General features: G+C 37.6%; 1 protein-coding gene across 1 annotated transcript; it reads left to right on the forward strand.

Moving 5' to 3' along the window:
* Positions 1-212: 212 nt before the first annotated feature.
* Positions 213-16232, forward strand: LOC131796780 (transmembrane channel-like protein 7). Its single transcript, XM_059114383.2, has 18 exons — positions 213-237; positions 473-779; positions 2895-2973; positions 3599-3680; positions 4430-4662; positions 5434-5582; positions 8537-8684; positions 8835-8999; positions 9823-9989; positions 10260-10362; positions 10705-10802; positions 11264-11365; positions 11873-11948; positions 12288-12418; positions 13026-13055; positions 13476-13613; positions 15577-15655; positions 16027-16232. The coding sequence occupies exons 1-18, from the start codon at positions 213-215 to the stop codon at positions 16165-16167; spliced, it is 2253 nt and encodes a 750-aa protein (XP_058970366.2). The 3' UTR covers positions 16168-16232.
* The last annotated feature ends 2641 nt before the right edge of the window (positions 16233-18873 follow it).

An 18873-nucleotide genomic window follows, 5' to 3' on the forward strand; every position in this document is an offset into this window, starting at 1 on the left:
ATGAAGCCATTCCTAATTTTTCAGATATTTAACACTACCATGATCGTTTCCTGGAAACGAACTACGAGTCATGCATAATTCATATCATAATTGAGCGTTTCTTGTATACCTAATAATCACATTGCAAAACAGAGGAACGCACTTGTATGTTTACTCAGAGATTAGTTTGATCGATGCTCGTTCAGGATAGGAATGCGTAAAACTTGACAGATATGAACCGAGTGGCACCAGCTAAAGGTTAGTCTGCAAGTGATATTGAAAGCTATCGGTGCTAACAGTAAGCATCAGTGTTTTGGAACTGATATTCGACCATCATCGTCTTCTAATTTTGTACAGATTTTCGCTTCATTGAGTTGACATCCAAATAATTCTCCCTCGGAAAGAACGTTCTTAATGAGTTTTAATTCTCACGAGGAGTTTTCAGTTATTTTCTACAATATATTAAAAAAAATTGTTTTCATTGATAACGCAGATTTAGAGAGTGGTGAAGATTTGGAAGACTCTTTGAATATAGACCATTTTCAATCAGATGAAGCGGATACCCCTGAACCACAGACTCAGCGATCGCGGGGAAATGTCCGCCCTGAATCAGGCTTCAGGTCAATCCACATTCCCGCGGGCAGCACAAAAGCTCATAGAAGGAGCTCTTTACGACGTGCTTCCTTGAGGAATGCTAACAACGACCTTGAGCTTAATGCCTTAAATGCCGATGCGGCTGATGAATGGTTACCGACTCCAAAGGAGGTCACCAGACATATGTCTGAAAGGAGGCTATACAGGTCAGTTTTTTGTCATTTAATTATTGGGAAAACATGGCTTCGAAACTGTAAACAGTAGCGCGATGGAGCGCGCAGAACGGCTTTAGAAGTGTTTATGGCCTTTCGATCTCGAATAACCTCTCGCTTCAGAAAGCTCCACAGTTGTTGTTTACAACCTCAAACCATCGTATGTATAAATTGGCCGGTCTATTCTGCATTTGGCTAGGTCAGAATGAGCAGTTATCTTTGCTTGAGAAAGTTGTTTGCTAATCAGCTTATTAACGTACCATTTAGACAAATATTCAACTTATAAGGGACTTAACTGCATGGCTTCGTTTGGATATCAAAATAAATAGACTCACAACACACCTGCTGTCTGATTAGGTATTTTTCATCTCTTTTCATTAATAATAGTTCATTTAAGAATCGGCCCGGTAATTTCTTGCGCCTTTCAACGAAAGCTGTTATATTTTCGTGAGGATGCAATTTTTCAGAAATACATAATATGCCTTTACAGCACTGGTAAAACGAATAAAAATATTTATCTTTTAAGTCTCAGTAATCTGCAACGAGGGATTCACTAGAGGTTTATGGCGTCACTACAGCCAATATTACCGATCTCCACAAACAAGTTTTTATAAACTTGTTTTCGAGTATAATCTCGTCCTCCAAATTAGCTTTCGGTGTCATGGCAAGTTTTCGGCCTGTGTCGTGTTCAGTAACGAAAGTGTTTATTTGGCATGGTTGTTAGTACACTCATTAGATTTTTGTTTAAATCTTTGATGGACTTATCATAAAGAGGCTCGGACGATAAGGTGAATAAATTGAGATTTTAAGACACTTCACCTTAACCAACGCACATGTTTGGCATCTTCGTTTTAATCTGGTCCAGAAATATATTTGAAATGCTGGAAAATTTTATTGACTGCTGAACAATGTTTTCAATTGCGCAAGAAATTTTAAATGAATAATCGTAACACCTTGGGGAGTTTGCGTCTATTTTTGCAGCACGTAATTGTATGTGGATTTTTGTTTTGCATGTCAAAAGAAATAAATCAAAGCAATTGATAGTTCTCTCGCCATCAGGTGCACTCCATGTCCGATTTAAATCGTTTGAAAAATAAATAAGAGGTTATTTTCCACACAAAGTAATTAGTCTTTATAGAACCTGTTGTGCTGCGTGGGCGAGTAGGTAGAACATTTTGCAATTAGAAGTTGCTGAATGTCAATAAACCGCTCAGGTGTCTTTTGTAGAGCTTGTGTTCCGAGCGTTAGCCCTTGCTCTGAAACATTTTGCAAAAATCCCAGTGGATCTCATTTTGAGGAGAGGAAAATAAATTGAGAGGAGAAATCATGGACAGCTAAAGAAATTGTTCGTCCCATTTTTTTTATGTTCTAATTTCCGGAGGCTAACTCATTCCCTTCAAATTTCTCCCTACGAGTTAACAAGCTCGAGATTTTTTTATATCTTTTCTCTGTTAACTGACATGAGCACACAAGTTTAAAAACATTCTGAAACCGTCTCTTCAAAAATCGATTGGAGAGAACTGGTAGTTCTCCGTCGTAATTCAGATTGTTAGGCAAGATAGTTAGAAAACCGTGTTAGGCTGATCGAGTGTAGGTGGGTCAGTAATAATTAAAAGAATATGGTGAGCTCCCTCAACTGTTAAGTAACATTTTAACTTGATTACGAACTTGAGGAAGGCAGATAAACGGCATTGATAACTTTTGAAAGTTTGAGGTCGTGAGTTTTTGCCCAACATCGAAGCAAATGGCCAGTAACGGGCGTTCAGTTGGTAAACGAGGCGCGGTGAGGCAGGAGAGTGAAAAAAAGTGGGGCTTGGGCGCAATCCTTTCTGAGTAATCTTCTTTGGAAGTCTCGTGCCACTTGCGCCTCGTTTATTAAGCTTCGGTTTACGGACTAATTAAACGCTCGCTGCAGGCAGCGGAGTGGAGCCAAGGGATGACGCTCGAAACATCACCTTTCCGATCTTCGTTACAGCGTGCCTCTGTTGAATCTACCAGAACACCACATGAATCTTTGATCTTCCCTTTAATCTTGAACTTAAATCTCACTTGTGATCGCAATATTTCCACAGTTTCCCTTCAAGAAAATATGAATCTTTTGTATTATAGGAAGTCGATCAAAAACGCTCAAAGATTGAAAAAGCAGCGTATCTCCAGATGGAAAGCCTTCAAAATGCAAATCGCCATGGTAAGTAACGTTATCTATTGGCGACTAACATGCACCAAAAACATTTCTCCGCGCTGATTGGCCAAGAGAAATGTAATAATAAATAATAGAATCGTCAAAATGTTTTGTCTCATAATGTACGCTTTAGAACACACTTAAACAACAGAAACTGTATCATAGTTGCACATCCGCAATGCGCATAAGCAATTCACAGAATAAAGTTTTAGAGGTTTTTTCGCCCGTCCGCCATTTTGGCAAAACACATCGCGGGTTTTTGATTAACTACCTTTCCTTTTGATATGCATCAACCACTGGCCCAGACCATCTCAGTAAACAGTTCAACCAAGCAAAAGTACCTTGGATTCTCGAATGTTAATGTCCGATTAAAAAAAAATTTATGAATATTCCAGTAATCAAAATAAAGAAGTAGGACTGAATAAAGTGACAATGGGAAGCTTTGATATGAAGGAATTCGTTTTGTGATCATTTATTTCTATAATAGGGAATTGTAGGATAACTATCTCTTGAATCAAACTGAATAAATCCAACTTGAGCTAAATGTCAGCAGCTCACCTCAGAAAGCATTTATTTATTACGTATTGCTGAGTTTTTTTCACGTTTCTAATTATCCTTTACCCCTTAAAAGTCATGGAAGTTGACCAAAACAGCAGTTTCAGAGTGGAGTCGGGATTACGAGCTATGGAAAGGACATCTAAAACGTGTAGAAGGTACACAAAAAGGACCGTCAATTATAGGCAATCATATTTGGATGCTATTATTATTGTGTTTCATAGAAATCTTAAAAAAAAAGAAACATCATCATCAGGCTGTTTTTGGGCATTATTGTCTGATTTTAATCACGTGTCCAATTTTAGACACCAGTATACCATTTTAGAACTAGTGCTTTATTTTAGACGCTAATGTCCAACATCAGGCACTAGTGTCTTATTTTAGACACCAGGACATCAGTGTCTGGTTTCGGACACTAGTGTTTTTGGACATAGTGTCCGATCTTGGACTCTATAGCCCGATTTTAGACATGGGCGTCCGATTTCGAACACTAGTGTCTGATTTTCGACACTGCTGTCTGAATTTAGATACGAGTGTTCGATTTTAGACATTAAAACCTTGTAAAGTGTAATTTATGACCAGTTAGAAAATGGGCGCGGTAAAATTACCATCTATGTTTCACTGCCCCTTTTTGAAATGTTCATAGGCGGTATATGACCCAACTGACCTCTTACAATCAATCATTTTATACCAAAAAAGGTATGTAGGTTGGTCAATGAGATTCCAGAATTCTCTTCTGTATTGAACACGACATATGAGTCATATTGGTTAATTTTTTTTCTATCGCATTATTGATTCATTTATTTTTTGGTTTATGAACGAAGGCAGAGAAATCCAAAGTTATTTTTAAACTATTTCGCATTTACAAAGGAGGATTCACTGATTCTTTCATCTATTTCCTCTGAAGGTCGCTTCGGAAATGGAGTATCGTCCTTCTTTGTTTTTCTCAAGTTACTGTTTTTCCTTAACATGGCGACCTTCATTTTGGAATTTGGATTCGTTACATTACCATCAGTAATCATTGAGCCAAGCACAACTTCAAATTCGTGCACCTTTACCACAGCCGAGACGCAACAACGAAACACGTCGAGTGCTGCTGTTGCTGCAGGGTATGAAGTTGCAGATTTTATTTCTGGAAAGGTGAGTTTTTCTGGCAGACATCAGTGAACATTTTAGATCACTTTTTGATTAAGTGTTGACAAAGAAAACTCAAAGTTACCACAACAGCCAATCAGAGCTAAGAAAGATGTTGCAAGGAGCCAATGAGAACTTACCTGAAACGGTGCCTGAAACGCGGGTAAACACGGGTGGCCATGTCGCAATTTGTGTTCGTTTTGAATCTGATAAGTCGCGAAAGAGACGCAAGTTTTTTGGACTAATCAGTAAACGAAGTAAAGTAAAACCAAATCAATTTCCGATTACTTTCGACACTCGATTGAAAACAGATCTATCGCAACAAATTGCACTTGTTTTAAAAACAGGGAGTTAGATATATAGCAGCGATTGAGCTGAAGAAACCATAGAGTAAGGAATTACCTTTCATTGTTTCCATGTGTCCTCTATCAGTTGCAATTATTAGTAGAATGGCGATGGTAATCCGAGATATGCGTTGCTTTTCTTCAAGTTCTCTCTTTAACTGGTTTAGGAACCCTGCGTCACTCTGTCACTTACTAATCAAATGCAACCGTAGAAGACCTTGACCACCCGTGTCACTAGCGTTTTCCTGGATAACGGGCTTGTGTTTTCTTTGAATTTGCTGTAATTTCCTCTTCATTCTGATTGGCTGTTCATTCTTAGCGCGTTGGTTTCTTTTGAATGACACTCAACTGAACACACCTTATGGCAGATTGAAAGTTTAACATAGAAGCGGCCAAGGATAACAACAATTTTTTCCTTATTGTTGACTTTCAGGGCTGGATAAGTACAACACTGATGTTTTACGCTGGATACGGGGACTCAGAGTTGATATCAAATGCCGGTGTCAAATATAACCTTCCGTTAGCTTATCTCCTGGTCGGATGGTCTTTTTTTATCCTCAGTCTCATACTTGTGGTCCGAAGGTTTGTCACTTAGGATCGCATAATTTTATTTACATATAGCTGTTTCGAGAAAGTTGTCAGAAAAATAAGAAAAAGGACAAAATTGCATGCGACAATCTCAACAGGTTATCTGGGTATCCAGTTATGAATTTCCATATATCTAATAAGTAAACAAGTTCACCAAACCTTCTATGCCTCTTCCTTATAGTGACGTTTTCTCGGATTACCCTTAAATCCTAGGTCAAGGAGCCGTGACCTCAAAACTACCACATCACCTTCCGATTTACAAACCATTATCTGATTTTGCATTCGTAAAAATTCTCTTTTTCGGTATTTCGCGCCATAGCACGAGGAGCTTTGGCCTCGAAAAAGACTCGCAGCATGCATTCTACGATAGTGCTATATTTCTGTCATTAGTGTAGAGAATTACATCGATGTTTGCGGCCGGTAGGTGTCTATGCGGTTACTTAAACCTGTTGATTATAAGTTAAAGGTTCACCTAATGATTAATACTTCATCTATGCGCAAATTTCACCCAATTCTTCCAATCCACCCAATCCTTCTAATCCTTTCAATCCACCTAATCCTTCTAATTCACCTAATCCTTCCAATCCTTCTAATCCACCTAATCCTTCTAATCCACCTAATCCTTCTAATCCACCTAATCCTTCTAATCCTTCCAATCCACCCAATCCTTCTAATCCTTCCAATCCTTCTAATCCACCTAATCCTTCTAATCCACCTAATCCTTCCAATCCACCTAATCATTCTAATCTACCTAATCCACCTAATCCTTCTAATCCTTCTAATCCACCTAATCCTTCTAATCCTTCCAGTCCACCTAATCCTTTCCACCTAATCCTTCTAATCCTTCCAGTCCACCCAATCCTTCTAATCCTTCCAATCCACCTAATCCTTCCAATCCACCTAATCCTTCCAATCCACCTAATCCTTCTAATCCTTCCAATCCACCTAATCCTTCCAATCCACCTAATCCTCCTAATCCATCCAATCCTTCCAATCCACCTAATCCACCCAATCCTCCTAATCCATCTAATCCTTCTAATCCACCTAATCCTTCTAATCCTTCCAGTCCACCTAATCCTTTCCACCTAATCCTTCTAATCCTTCCAGTCCACCCAATCCTTCTAATCCTTCCAATCCACCTAATCCTTCCAATCCACCTAATCCACCCAATCCTTCTAATCCTTCCAATCCACCTAATCCTTCCAATCCACCTAATCCTTCTAATCCTTCCAATCCACCCAATCCTTCTAATCCTTCCAATCCACCTAATCCTTCTAATCCTTCCAATCCACCCAATCCTTCTAATCCACCTAATCCTTCTAATCCACCTAATCCTTCCAATCCACCCAATCCCTCTAATCCACCCAATCCTTCTAATCCTTCCAATCCACCTAACAATTAATTATTACCTTTTTGAATGCGATCAATATCCATGGTTTTCTCGTGATCAGAGCGTGGCTGATGTTATTGTGGCCTGACATTTTGAAGCTTTCTTCAATAATTAAAAAAACACGATGGAGCAGCCTGCGGTTAAAAAAAGCGCTTTTCTGCTTAATCAACGGACAAATTGAAACTGATGGAGCTGAGAGACACCGACACTGCGGTTGTTCAAAGGTGTATCTGCAGAGTTTATGAGAAATAAAGTCGCATTGTCGTGAATTATCGCCAATAAATTATCGTTAATAAAATTGAGTTAAAAAATCACGAAGTTTTTCACTTAGACAAAGTAGAAGGGAGAAATGATTAATATCATTTCAGCATTTTTTGCAGAAGATTTATACTCTCGAATGTGAACGAGAAATACGAACATTTGCATACAAATTTTATAGTCCACTTTTTAAAGTTTTCTCCAAAGGCGCAATTAATACAATGATTAATGCGGCTGTAGGACGCCAACCAGATAGGAAATGATATTGCCCAGTAATTTACATAGTCAAGATATAGCAGTGCCACTATAATATAGAAAGATAGCCCACAAAATAGCGATTGCGATCATTATCGGGGAAACCTTCACTACTTTCGCTGTAGCTAGCTTAGAAATATGATATTTTGATATATATTGTGACATTTGTTTGTCCTTTATCTCTCTCACGTGAATAAATACATCCGAAGAAGACGCCGTCAAGTTGTGTGTCTCATACATCACTGGATAATAATAGTAAAATTACCGAGGAAAAAAGGAATGTAGCCATGATACTAGGTTTTACACTTGACAGCAGAAGCCATTTAAGGTTTCAAGCAATATAAAATGATTCCAACCCGACCCGGTTGAAAGTATTTAAATTTGCACCTCTTGACTTTATTCCTATTATTAAGTTGTTTCACAAAAAGCGGTTCCAAAATGACCACCCTGGCCACACTCTGGCGGTTTTGACTTTTTTGACCAGGTTCATAATGCTTTTTAAATCAGATTCTTTTATATTTGTGATTTCTTCCGTCTTACCCTGACGTAATGAGTTAGTCCTCTTCTATGTTGATCTTCTAAAAACCTTATTTTGGCGATATGTAGACCACAACAAAAATCAACCAACCAGAACAAACAACAACAGCTTTGATGAACCTTTCTTGCCTTAGTATGATGTCGAAAACCTTATCCGAGAAGAAAGGATTTTTGACATATTAACTTGAAAGAACGAGTGAACATGTTCACAATGTAGGAATTACTTTGTTTATTTGAGATGAGGGGCATGTTGACGTGAAAGAAATAAGGTATCAAAGAGGACATTCCATACATGCAACTGGCAAAGTTCATTGTTAGTCAGGGTAATACGCTTTTTCCGACCCTTTTTTTTGTACGAGATTACTGGCTGGGTTGTTGTTGTAAATAATACATAATGTAACCGGTAACGAAAAACCCTGACCAGTTATTTAGTTATGCTTCAGACTCTACAGGTGACTTGCCATTACCTTTTTCCAGCAAAAAAATGTTGCATGTCTCTCTTTTCTAGTTTAGGGGAAAGTTTAGCAGAAACGTACCTAGATAGTGGAGGGAGCCTGTCTTCATTCTGCAACCAGATTTTTGCCGGTTGGGATTTCTGTATCACAAATGAGAAAACCGCCCAGGAAAAGGAGCTGAGTTTCTTGCAAAACGTCAAGGTATGTCCTTTGTAAAAATTATTAGCTTTGATAAAAGAATCGAGGACCAAGACTTTGAATTCCTTTCGTCATGACAAGCTATGATGAAACAAAAAGTAGTTTCTAGTTTTTAAAATAATCTCGAATGATTCTTTGTATTCTTTAACTCAGGCTCAATTTGCTGAAGAAGAACGACAGGAAAAAGTACAAAATCGAACGACTCAAATAAAGTGTCAGCTCTACACAATAAGAATTGTTTGCTTCTTGCTGGTGTTAGGGTTACTTGGAGGGGCAATTTATGCCATCATTTTATCTGTATCAGCTTCTACAGATCCGGTAAGTAAAACATTTATCGTAATTGCAACTATCATGACACTGATTAAGTCCTTTTTGTCCCTAATAGAACATAAGACCGCTACACCCAATCTCCATTTTTCAAGGTTTTTGATCTCCTCTCCTTTACTGTGGACGATTCGTACATATATATACATATATATATATATATATATAGCTCTACTGCCCCCTTCATCTGATTCCTAAATCATCTGTTACAATAAAGATAAGCCAGTTCATTTAGTCAACTTTTATCCACCCGTACTCCTGCTGTTGGGTTCCAGATACAACACTTTCCTACAAATGGAGCTCTGACCGGCAGAAATAAGATCATTTTCTTTTTTCTGAAATGCTTTATTTGCTTTATTAATATATTTTTGGTTCGGGGTAAGCGGAAGCAAAACATACTTAATCCCTTTAACTCCCGAAATCTGATTGTAAAGTCTCCCCTCCAGCTGCTACCCATTTCCTCGGGAATTAGTTATGAGAATTTGGTGTTAGATCAAGATAACAACTACCTGATAAGTTCTAGCATTCTCATTACCTGTTTGCTGAAAAATTTATGGATATTACAGGGAGAAGTTAATCACTTCTGGGGGTTAAAGAATTAGGGAAAGCAGGTCTAAAAATGTTTTTAATTGAAAGAAATTTCGTTTTTACCTAAAGGGGGCAATCGTTTACCTAACTTTCATCTATTTTCCTTCAAGCGCATCTTGCTTTCCTCCCGTTTATTTCCCTTTTAGCTCTTCCCTTTTTTCTTTCTAGTTTCCACTTCCAATCAAGCAACCCTAAACTAATACAGGAATTTGTTCTCTTTCTTATACAGGAAATTATTGAGAAAGCAAGCCAATTTCAAAGTGGAGAGGAAATATTGCGCTTTGCCCCTTCGCTAACGATCACCATTCTAAATATCTTACTACCTCAGATTTTTAATATTTTAGCAAAATTTGAGGATTGGAGTCCAGCATTTGAAGTTAACATAACTTTGTACAGGTAGGAGCTAAATTACACTTTCATTTTAAACACTGCTTTAGTAAGACTGAAAATGTCCCACCCAAGATTGCACTGCAAGCCTCCCTACCGGAACTCAAACTTATTCCGGTTTTCTCTGCATGGAAACTGAGAAAAATTATCGACATAATAAAAATTCCATAAATGACCAACTAAACTGTCCGTGAAACTTCTGTCTGGCTTCACAGCTGCCAGGGAAGGAAATAGATACGTCTACTTACAGCTCTCTTTTGTCCGATTATCCCATTACAGAAATATTATCTTAAAGCTGGCTTCATTAGTCGTGCTTATGCTGAAGATATACACACAAGTTGGCGAAACTTGCGAAACAAGCCCAGAGATGTGTTGTAAACAGGTAAGGCAGCTTCAGGATAAAAAAGAAAAAGAAAGAGTTCAGATCGAGACCGCATGCCCCTCCTAATAAGGCTCCCTTACAAGGAACAGTAACTGCTCAAATCTTGGGCGTTACTGGAGTGGTTACATTATTGCCAGAAAAATAGAGACTTAGAGCGTTACGGGACAAAAATCTTTGGAATTGTCTCACCCCCTTAGATCTGACGCTGATTCTTTCTTTATTTCTCCTTTTAACTAAAAAGTACAAGCAACACGTCCAATTATGTGAACCCAGTACTTCTTCATATTATCCTACAAAATTTCATTTCAATTGTAAACCAGGTTATTGATATTTTTTTTCCAGTTCTGGGAGAACGAGATCGCTTCACAGATGTATATGTTGATATGGATTGACTTTTTTATTAATATATTTTCAACTATTATCGTTACTACGTTGTGGAAGTAAGTTCACCACTGTGCAGTGAGTAAGTAATTATAATTGAAGTTTGAATGTTTGGATTTGATACTAGATTTCATTTCAGGGCTTGACATTTTTTATCATATTCCCTTTGGATAAACACTTTTCGTCCCTCAACCGCATCTTCAAGTCTTGGTAACTAAATAGTCACCGGAAATTCTTCGCCAGTCTCGTCTGTAGACATATTTTGAAGGGAGTTGATTAGTCAAGGAAGTGAATTTTTCTATGGTTGGTAGTCACCACAGATCCTTTAAAGATTTATATATAAGGTTATTGATATGGAAAATTCGAAGGACATAATGGCCTTATTTTCTATGCGAAGAACGTCTGAATTATGAATGTACTTGCCAGAGTTATTCTTCTCGATTCAATTCTAACCATTGAAGGAACCTCTCGTTGCATCTTCCATGAAAATGTTCTTACATAATGGCCTTTAATCTCATAGATTGATGTATAAACACACACAGTGCTTCAAGAAGGTTGGCATGCCGGTGTTTGACATTCCAAAAGAGGTCTTAGGACTTGTGTATGGCGAATGTTTGATTTGGTGAGTTTTTTGCGTTCTTTGGGATGTCTGGTCTTGTCAGGGTTAAGGTGAAACTATATACTTAGCATACAATGAGGCTCTCAGTCGTGCTGTGACACAAGCAGCGAAGCTCTCGGGTTTCGAGCTCGCGAGCTATGCAAGAGGTGTGCGACGGGTCTAGCAAAAAAAGTTTTGTACGCTCGCTTCGATTGCCGGATTTAACTCTCGTGTACTTCACCAGTTGTACTGGAGGGTGTACGAGAGCCTGATCACAGGCTAAACCAGAATACGATGAAGGGAAAGTACCTGAGCATACATGAGCTTCAACATCCTCGGACACTTTTGTTGGTAGGGTTTTGGTGGTGAGAAGATCATTGTGAATTTTAGTGTAAATATAACCTATTATCTCACAACGTTTGCCCAATCGGATACAGAAAAACAGCGGTAAATGAAAACTTTTGAATTATTGTATTTCTTAGTCAGGGCTGCATGTAAGTTTTCATTAGAGGGTTCTTTTCTTATTTTTAGGATTGGAACATTTTTCAGCCCAATTATGCCAGGAATGGGTGCCGTCAAGTTCTTCATTTTATTTTACGTCAAATTGGTACGTAATCATCTGTTTGGTCACAAAGCAACGCGGGCTCACTTAAGTCAACGGCATAGACATACAGCACTCTATTCGGCACATCACCTGTATTTCTTCTATGAGGTCCACTGGTTTCCGCGTATTGTTCCTTAATGATTTTGAAGGAGTATCATTACTCTTTCGTTTTCCAAAAAAAATGTGACTTAGACGTCTTAACGTGACATGCTCAGAAAAGAACCAAGAAGATGACTGATTGAATAGACCCCTTTTTTAATGTGCCCCTAGATAAGGGTGGATGCCCTGCATGAACACGTCCATGTTCTCATCATAAGACTGCACCACGTTTTATCTTTAAAGATTGCTGTGATGTTCAACTACAGGCCGTCAGAGAGGGTTTATAAGGCAACCCGTTCAAATTATCTCTTTACAGCCTTGCTGCTAATCTCATTCTTCATGTGCCTTGGAATCATCGGCTGGGGCGTAGCAAGGTAAGTTAGGTATCAACAATTAACTTCTTCGTTTCATTAGACTGTTATCTCTGATCATTTATTTGTTTATCTATCTTAATTAGCGTTTTTAAAAAGGAAACTTCTCATGAATAGCATCAAGCCTTTCCAATAATCCCTCCTTTGACGGAAATGGTATGTTAACAAAATGCATTTATTGTTTGTCAATCACAATCGCGCTCTGGAAAGGATTACTCTTCTTCTAGAATGACTGTGCTAAGAAATTTCCTTCAGGGCGACACTATACTGTCTCTTGAATTTGAGATTCTTCCTGGTGCGTTTTCACAGCATATCATCCATACTAACATGCCCGAAACACTGATGAGAACGAAGAGTTCCGAAAAGGTTTCGAAAGTGAGGAAAAACGAGCCTGAGGAAACCTTTAGAGCATTATCTCTTTAGTCTTAGTTCTAATTATTAACTAACTGAGATTATTATACTTACGTGGGTGGCTGACATCACAGTCTCCTTAAGAGCAAACGCAAAACTTTTCTTTTTGCTCAAAATTTTTGGATTTTACACTCAAAAGCGCATAAATATCGATTGTTCCATTTGATTCACTAATTTGTTTTATTTAATTTTTTTTCAGCATGAGGCCATCATGTCTTGGACCTTTCAGGTACGAAAGTAAACGAATTGGTTTCGATCAACTTTATTTGTAAAAACGCTGAGGTTCGTGAGTTTAAAACTAATTTAGGAGTGTCTGATTCCCCCCTTAGAAATGGCAGTTACTCGTTGCCAGTTTCCAAGTGCTTTAATATAAAAGCGCAGATTTTTTTCGATGGAGATCACTGTCTTGCTCTCACACTATTTCTCCTAAATCTCTATTCGTATGCTCAAATTTTGATACTTTCGTTGCCCAATGCGGTGTAAACGCGTAGCTAATACAAAAGCTAATATCAATGTTAGAATAATAATAAGTAAGGATTGATTGCTTTACGGCAACTACCACGAGGAGAAGATCACGACAAGCTTAACCACGAAAGGTTCGCGAACTAAGCTACTTATTATTTTTTTCATAATTCTCTGTGTCTTTCAGCAATGCAAACTGCAACGCAGATGCGAGAATGTACCAGGTTCTCACAAAGGAGATTTCAACGTGGCCATCAGTAGTGCAAGATATCATCAACTTTGTTACGACAGTAACTTTTATTTTTCCTGTCCTAACAGTAGTTTGGTAAGTTTATACATATATATATCATCTATCATCCTCACGTGTAACATAAGTAGAGAGGTGTCAGGAATATCGGTGATAATTGCACGGTATTTTTGGACTGGAAAAAGTGGAATCATGAAATTTGATTTATTCTAATTAGTTTATCGATTAAGTAATGATTCTCTATTGGTATTATCGGTTTCTCGGATAGTTCGTATCCTATAAGTCTTATCATGCCCTAGATTAATACATTTGTACCGCCATTCGACAAATTTTGGTTTAACCACCTACAGTGTGGAGGGTTTAGAAACACGGATACAATCTCTGGACACCGCTTTTTAAATAGAGATAATGAGTTACATGTATAAACAAGGAACAGAAGAGAAAAACTTGACTTTATTTACAGATCACAAACGAAGAACGGCAGTTCCGTCTTACACATAAAAAGGCAATATGGCCAAACTTGACAAAACTCGATCGTGTTACTAACAATCTGATGATAAATTTATCCCTCACCGTCATCTATGACATTCCTCTCTGAGACTAACCTCACTCCGACGATCATACGCTAAGATCAACGCTTAAAACTGTACCCGCCGTGTTTTGTTAAACATTGAATGCTAGAAAAAAACATCTTGAGGTGGGTCGATAAACAGGTCAGTTGATCAATTATGAGATTTACAAGGCAGGTAAACTGTGGAACCAGAAACACGTGGCTCTAGTCACATAAATTATTTTTCGTTTTTCAACAGTGAGCCCTTTGGAAAACGTATTGTCTAGAAAATGTAGTTTTTCTAGGTGTACCATTGGATTTTCTTTTCAAAACCCATCTGCTTGGTCTAGACTGTAGAGCAATTTTCAGGAGATGCCATATTTTATATTACAGTAAGGCAAGTAGTTTAATTATCCAAAACTTCTTCGATTTTACATGGCAAAACGACTCTTGCCATTTGGACTAAAATATTTTTCTTTTATCTCTGTCTCCTTCTTTTACTTCTTTTTTGTTTAAAGGAAAAACCAAGAGATTACGCAGTTTAAAATCTCTTGAAAAAAATCTGATTTGTATTTCATCTGCAACGCCACTGATCTAGCACTATCGTCAGGTTTTTCACGTTGGTGTAAATTCATTCCTTTCGTCCATTTTATTTTACCTTTTGGACTCTGGAGAAAGTAACTCCTTGTTCATCTTCCAACTCTGTGTCTTCGCCGATTTCTCCGTGTTCATTTAGTTCATAAGTTCCTTTGCCAATTTCCAGGGATGATTCTTTGAAGTTTGTTGAAGTACACCACGAGTTTCTGAGGCACGAATGGTTGCATATCATCAAACTGGGAGATTTGAGCTTTTTAACAGCGTAGCCTGTAAGGCATTTGTTTTCGTGAACAGCAAATAGTTCTGAAAGAGCAAGTATGAAATTTTCTTCAGCGGCGAAAACTGACAGTTGTATCAATCTAAGAAAAACGAACTCGAGAAACGCGGTTCTGCGGTTTTTCGGGTGAGAATTAAATGGCTGCGTCCAATCATACAATTTTTTTTAAAATCGAAATTGCAGTGATTTTGAACATCTGAGTAATTCGTTAGAGCATCCAGTTTAAAAAGACCTTAACTTGAACCTATTAGATAATACAGAACAAAAAATGACAGTTGACTCCCACTGGTTAAAGGAAATCGTACAATTTTACTTTTTCACCAGTTAAAACTGATATATTTATGATTGACTCATTTTTCTCTCATTATTCACCTTCCTGAATTCAACTTCAATCCTATGTCAACAATCAACTGTGTAAAGTCCAAGCAGGGGATCGGAGTCTCTCAGTCTTCACCTATCGTTTGCCGTCTAATTAATTCACAGTGTAGTTTTCCTATGTTATGATTGGTCAATGTCTTCATCCAGTCGTAAGGCTCTCTAAGCTTCCCTTCCCTGTCCCCGTCCTCCTTCCCTAATTTAAAGTCGATCTTATACACTTGTATTTTTCTCTTTCACAGTTTACTGTTGTACTACTTCAGATCCATGGCTCTTTCTCTTTTACAAACTATTGAAACCCTCAAGGATCAGTTGGCATTGGTATGTCGGTAAAAATGTTGCTAAATTCGGTGTAACGCTCTTATTGCCTCTTTGAATTCTGAATTTATCAAAGATCTTGCTTAGCTAGCGCTGTAATTAGATTGAAGAGTCCAGCTTCGAGTCGTGGCCAAGACAATGTGTTGCATTATCTGTATTGATGCTTGGGCTCAAAAACCATTTGTTTTTTCGGAAAATGGGCCTGCGCTCCCTACTTGAAGTTCTCGGGAGGACTCAGGGTCGATAAAAGCTTTTTTCCAGATCTCTTCATCAATCTATAAGTGCACTATATTGGCCCTCAACTTTTTCATGTTTCATGATATCATACATACTTTTCATAAATATAACAAAAAGATATCCGTTTTATATTTCAGGAGGGTAGAGACAAGAGAAAGCTCGAGGAGAAACTTTACCGATACGAAGAGGCTGAACGAAAAAGCACGAAAGCTGTCCATCCCACGGTGGTCAGTGATAAGCAAAGAGATTCACTAGCACCACCCGACAGCTTTTTTTAACCCGTTCATCCCTGAAATCTGAAAGCCAGCTCTCCTAAATGAAGACCATTCAATACATTGGTTGCTATTCTTGAGAATGAGGCGTAATCTTCAGACTACATCCACGAGCTGATGATTCTCTAAGTCAGTGCAGACCCGTTTCTGGGGAAAATTCAGAGGACGATCACCTTGGATTCAGAGCTAACGACTGATACGCGAAAGAGCACTCTATCTTTCTTATCGTCTCATAATATGATCACTTTTCAGGTGCCATGATTGGGCCAGAAAACTGGGTCGAGCACATGGAAGCGAGGTCTACCGATAAACTTTGAACGTAAAGCGAATTAACCATTACAGGGCTTTCTTTCGTGGTTTGACTTGATTTGTTTGAGTATTTATTTCTCTCGTGAAGTTGTGAGATAAAATTTCGTAAAAACAATAATTTAAAGGTTGTCGTTTCACACTATTTCTCACAGAAAGGTTACCTACAAGCATCAATTCCATGTAGTTTAATGTAGTTTACGCTATTAATTCCTGGCTCGCCGCTTATCCCTAAGCGGGGAGACTGGGAAGTGAGCCAACTCCTCCTACCCGAAGCCTTCAAGTAAGATCAACAGACGTGAGATATCAGGGGAGCTTATCAGGGGAAAACCCGTCGATCGAGGTGAAAAGATCTATAGGCAGAAAAAATACTCTTAGAGCTAAGATAAAAGTTCAGAATGTTCAAATTAAGTACAACAATTAACTACATTACAAAACATATGGCAACTTGCCAAGCGAGCAATCTTTTTTTAATTTTGTTTTAATACCCGTTCAAAATATTAAACAAATTTTTTTTCATTAAAGCAAACTTCAATTAAAATTATTTTTCACGAAAATGCAACATAAAAAATCCTCAGAAGTGAATATTTTGTTTTTTTCAAAAAAAAAAAAAATATATATATATATTGAAAGTAACTGATCCATTCGCAGAATTATCTTTCAACTCGATGCTATTAAAAGTGCAGGGATTTCATAAAAATATATATTTTTCAAATATACCATAACCGAGTGCCGAGGAATGTTCAAATATAGACATTTAGCCACTTTTATAATTGCTTTTATTTGTTTATTTTTCTAAATGTATAATTCGATCTTTCGACATCAGAATAGTAACGATAAAAGTATAAGCACTAACTTGCGTGTAGGAGTGATAAATGAATAAATTATTATTTGTTTATAACATATTTTGATGAACAGAACTTGATGAAAACTTATGCAGGCCAACGTTTCGCCCATCATTACCAAAACATGCAAAGTGACCATTCTTTTTTGGTGAGCAAAACAATAAAACAGAGATTTTGCCGTAATTCCTAATTAAGTTCATTCCGTTTGGAAAATTGCGGTCCTGAAAATTCATTGATACCTTGTATAGATTGTATATGATATTGAATCAGGCCTGATATTGAATGATGTCTTCAAATCGTCGATCAACATAGGCGTTTATTTCCCTCAAATATATTGACTTTTTCTGAATAGGATATTTATTTGCAGTTTTACATACAATGGCCTGTTTTAGTCTCTTAAATTATTAACGAGTAAACGACATAAGTCTCCTGGTCTCTCTAAATATTATACGCATGCAAACTCATTTTGACAAATGTTGTAGGCGGCATTTCTAATGAAATAAAGAGCTTCATTTGTTAGTATAGAGGTTTTTTTTTTTTGTATGTGTTTTGTCTATAAGGATGAATGAGGGGGAGGATATGACTGAACAGTGAGATCTCAGATATGTTTTCACGAAATCTGGCAATAGGTGAAATACTGTTCAATAACAACTTCTAAAATGCAAATAGGCAATTTTTCCAAATTAAGAAATCAATGAAACGCAAGAAAAGTTTTTGTTCAAAACAAAGGTTGCCATGGTGATGGCGAAAAATCGATTTCAAAGTTTCGTGCCAATAATAAAACAAAAGAAGTCATTGCTTAAGAAAAAGGATAAATTTTTGTTCTCTGACATAATACAATATGACGTACGTATTCGCAACACGAATTTCCTGCGTGAGTAAAACGTGGAGTCACTAAGGAAACCATCGTGTAGTTTAAGTCGCAAAATGTCATACGCAGTCTGTGAAGTTTACCTGACAACTTTAGTTTTTAATTACTGTTTCAAAAGTTAACTGCTGTAAGTTCGCATAAATTTACCTAGCCATCTGTCTTTACTTTTCACTTCTTGTCATTTACAGCAACCGGTGCGCATCGGTTGCTGTATCATTTGACCTGTTTTTTCCCGTCGAGTCTTGATTCAACGTTTCATTTAGGCTTGGTTTGATCATTTCCGTTTTTGAATACAGGACTTGAAATCCTTGTTTTGAGGTTGTCAGTTTTCCATCGAAAACGGGAAACGTCACTGAAAGCGTTCGATATTGGATCAGTGACCTGATGAAGACCTCCAAAGAGTGTGTTATTTTTCCTTGTGTAATACCAATTTCAAAACATTAGATTGACTGTAAGAAAATATTTGCGTTTTGAAGACAGATCTTCCTCTTCATGTTTGAACAAAAATATGACGTAGTTGATCATGGTATAATTCAAGTGAACTCAATCTGCTCAGGACGTACAAACAAGATGTACTATCTGGAGATTTTATTTTGCCCTCCTAATGAAGATTTCAGCATTGTTTTGGCTTCTACATGTGAAGTTTTCATTGACTCACTAATCAAATAAGGGCGACTTTCGTAAGAGAAC

This window comes from Pocillopora verrucosa, chromosome 8, assembly GCF_036669915.1.
Source record: "Pocillopora verrucosa isolate sample1 chromosome 8, ASM3666991v2, whole genome shotgun sequence".
Taxonomy (NCBI): domain Eukaryota; kingdom Metazoa; phylum Cnidaria; class Anthozoa; order Scleractinia; family Pocilloporidae; genus Pocillopora; species Pocillopora verrucosa.

What these genes read in the sequence shown, in the direction of transcription:
- LOC131796780 (XM_059114383.2), top strand. Translation starts at nt 213, where the DNA reads ATGAACCGAGTGGCACCAGCTAAAG. An exon ending in GTTTCTTGCAAAACGTCAAG is followed by an intron (nt 8,685 to 8,834) that starts GTATGTCCTTTG and finishes TCTTTAACTCAG; the next exon opens with GCTCAATTTGCTGAAGAAGA. An exon ending in CCTGTCCTAACAGTAGTTTG is followed by an intron (nt 13,614 to 15,576) that starts GTAAGTTTATAC and finishes TCTCTTTCACAG; the next exon opens with TTTACTGTTGTACTACTTCA.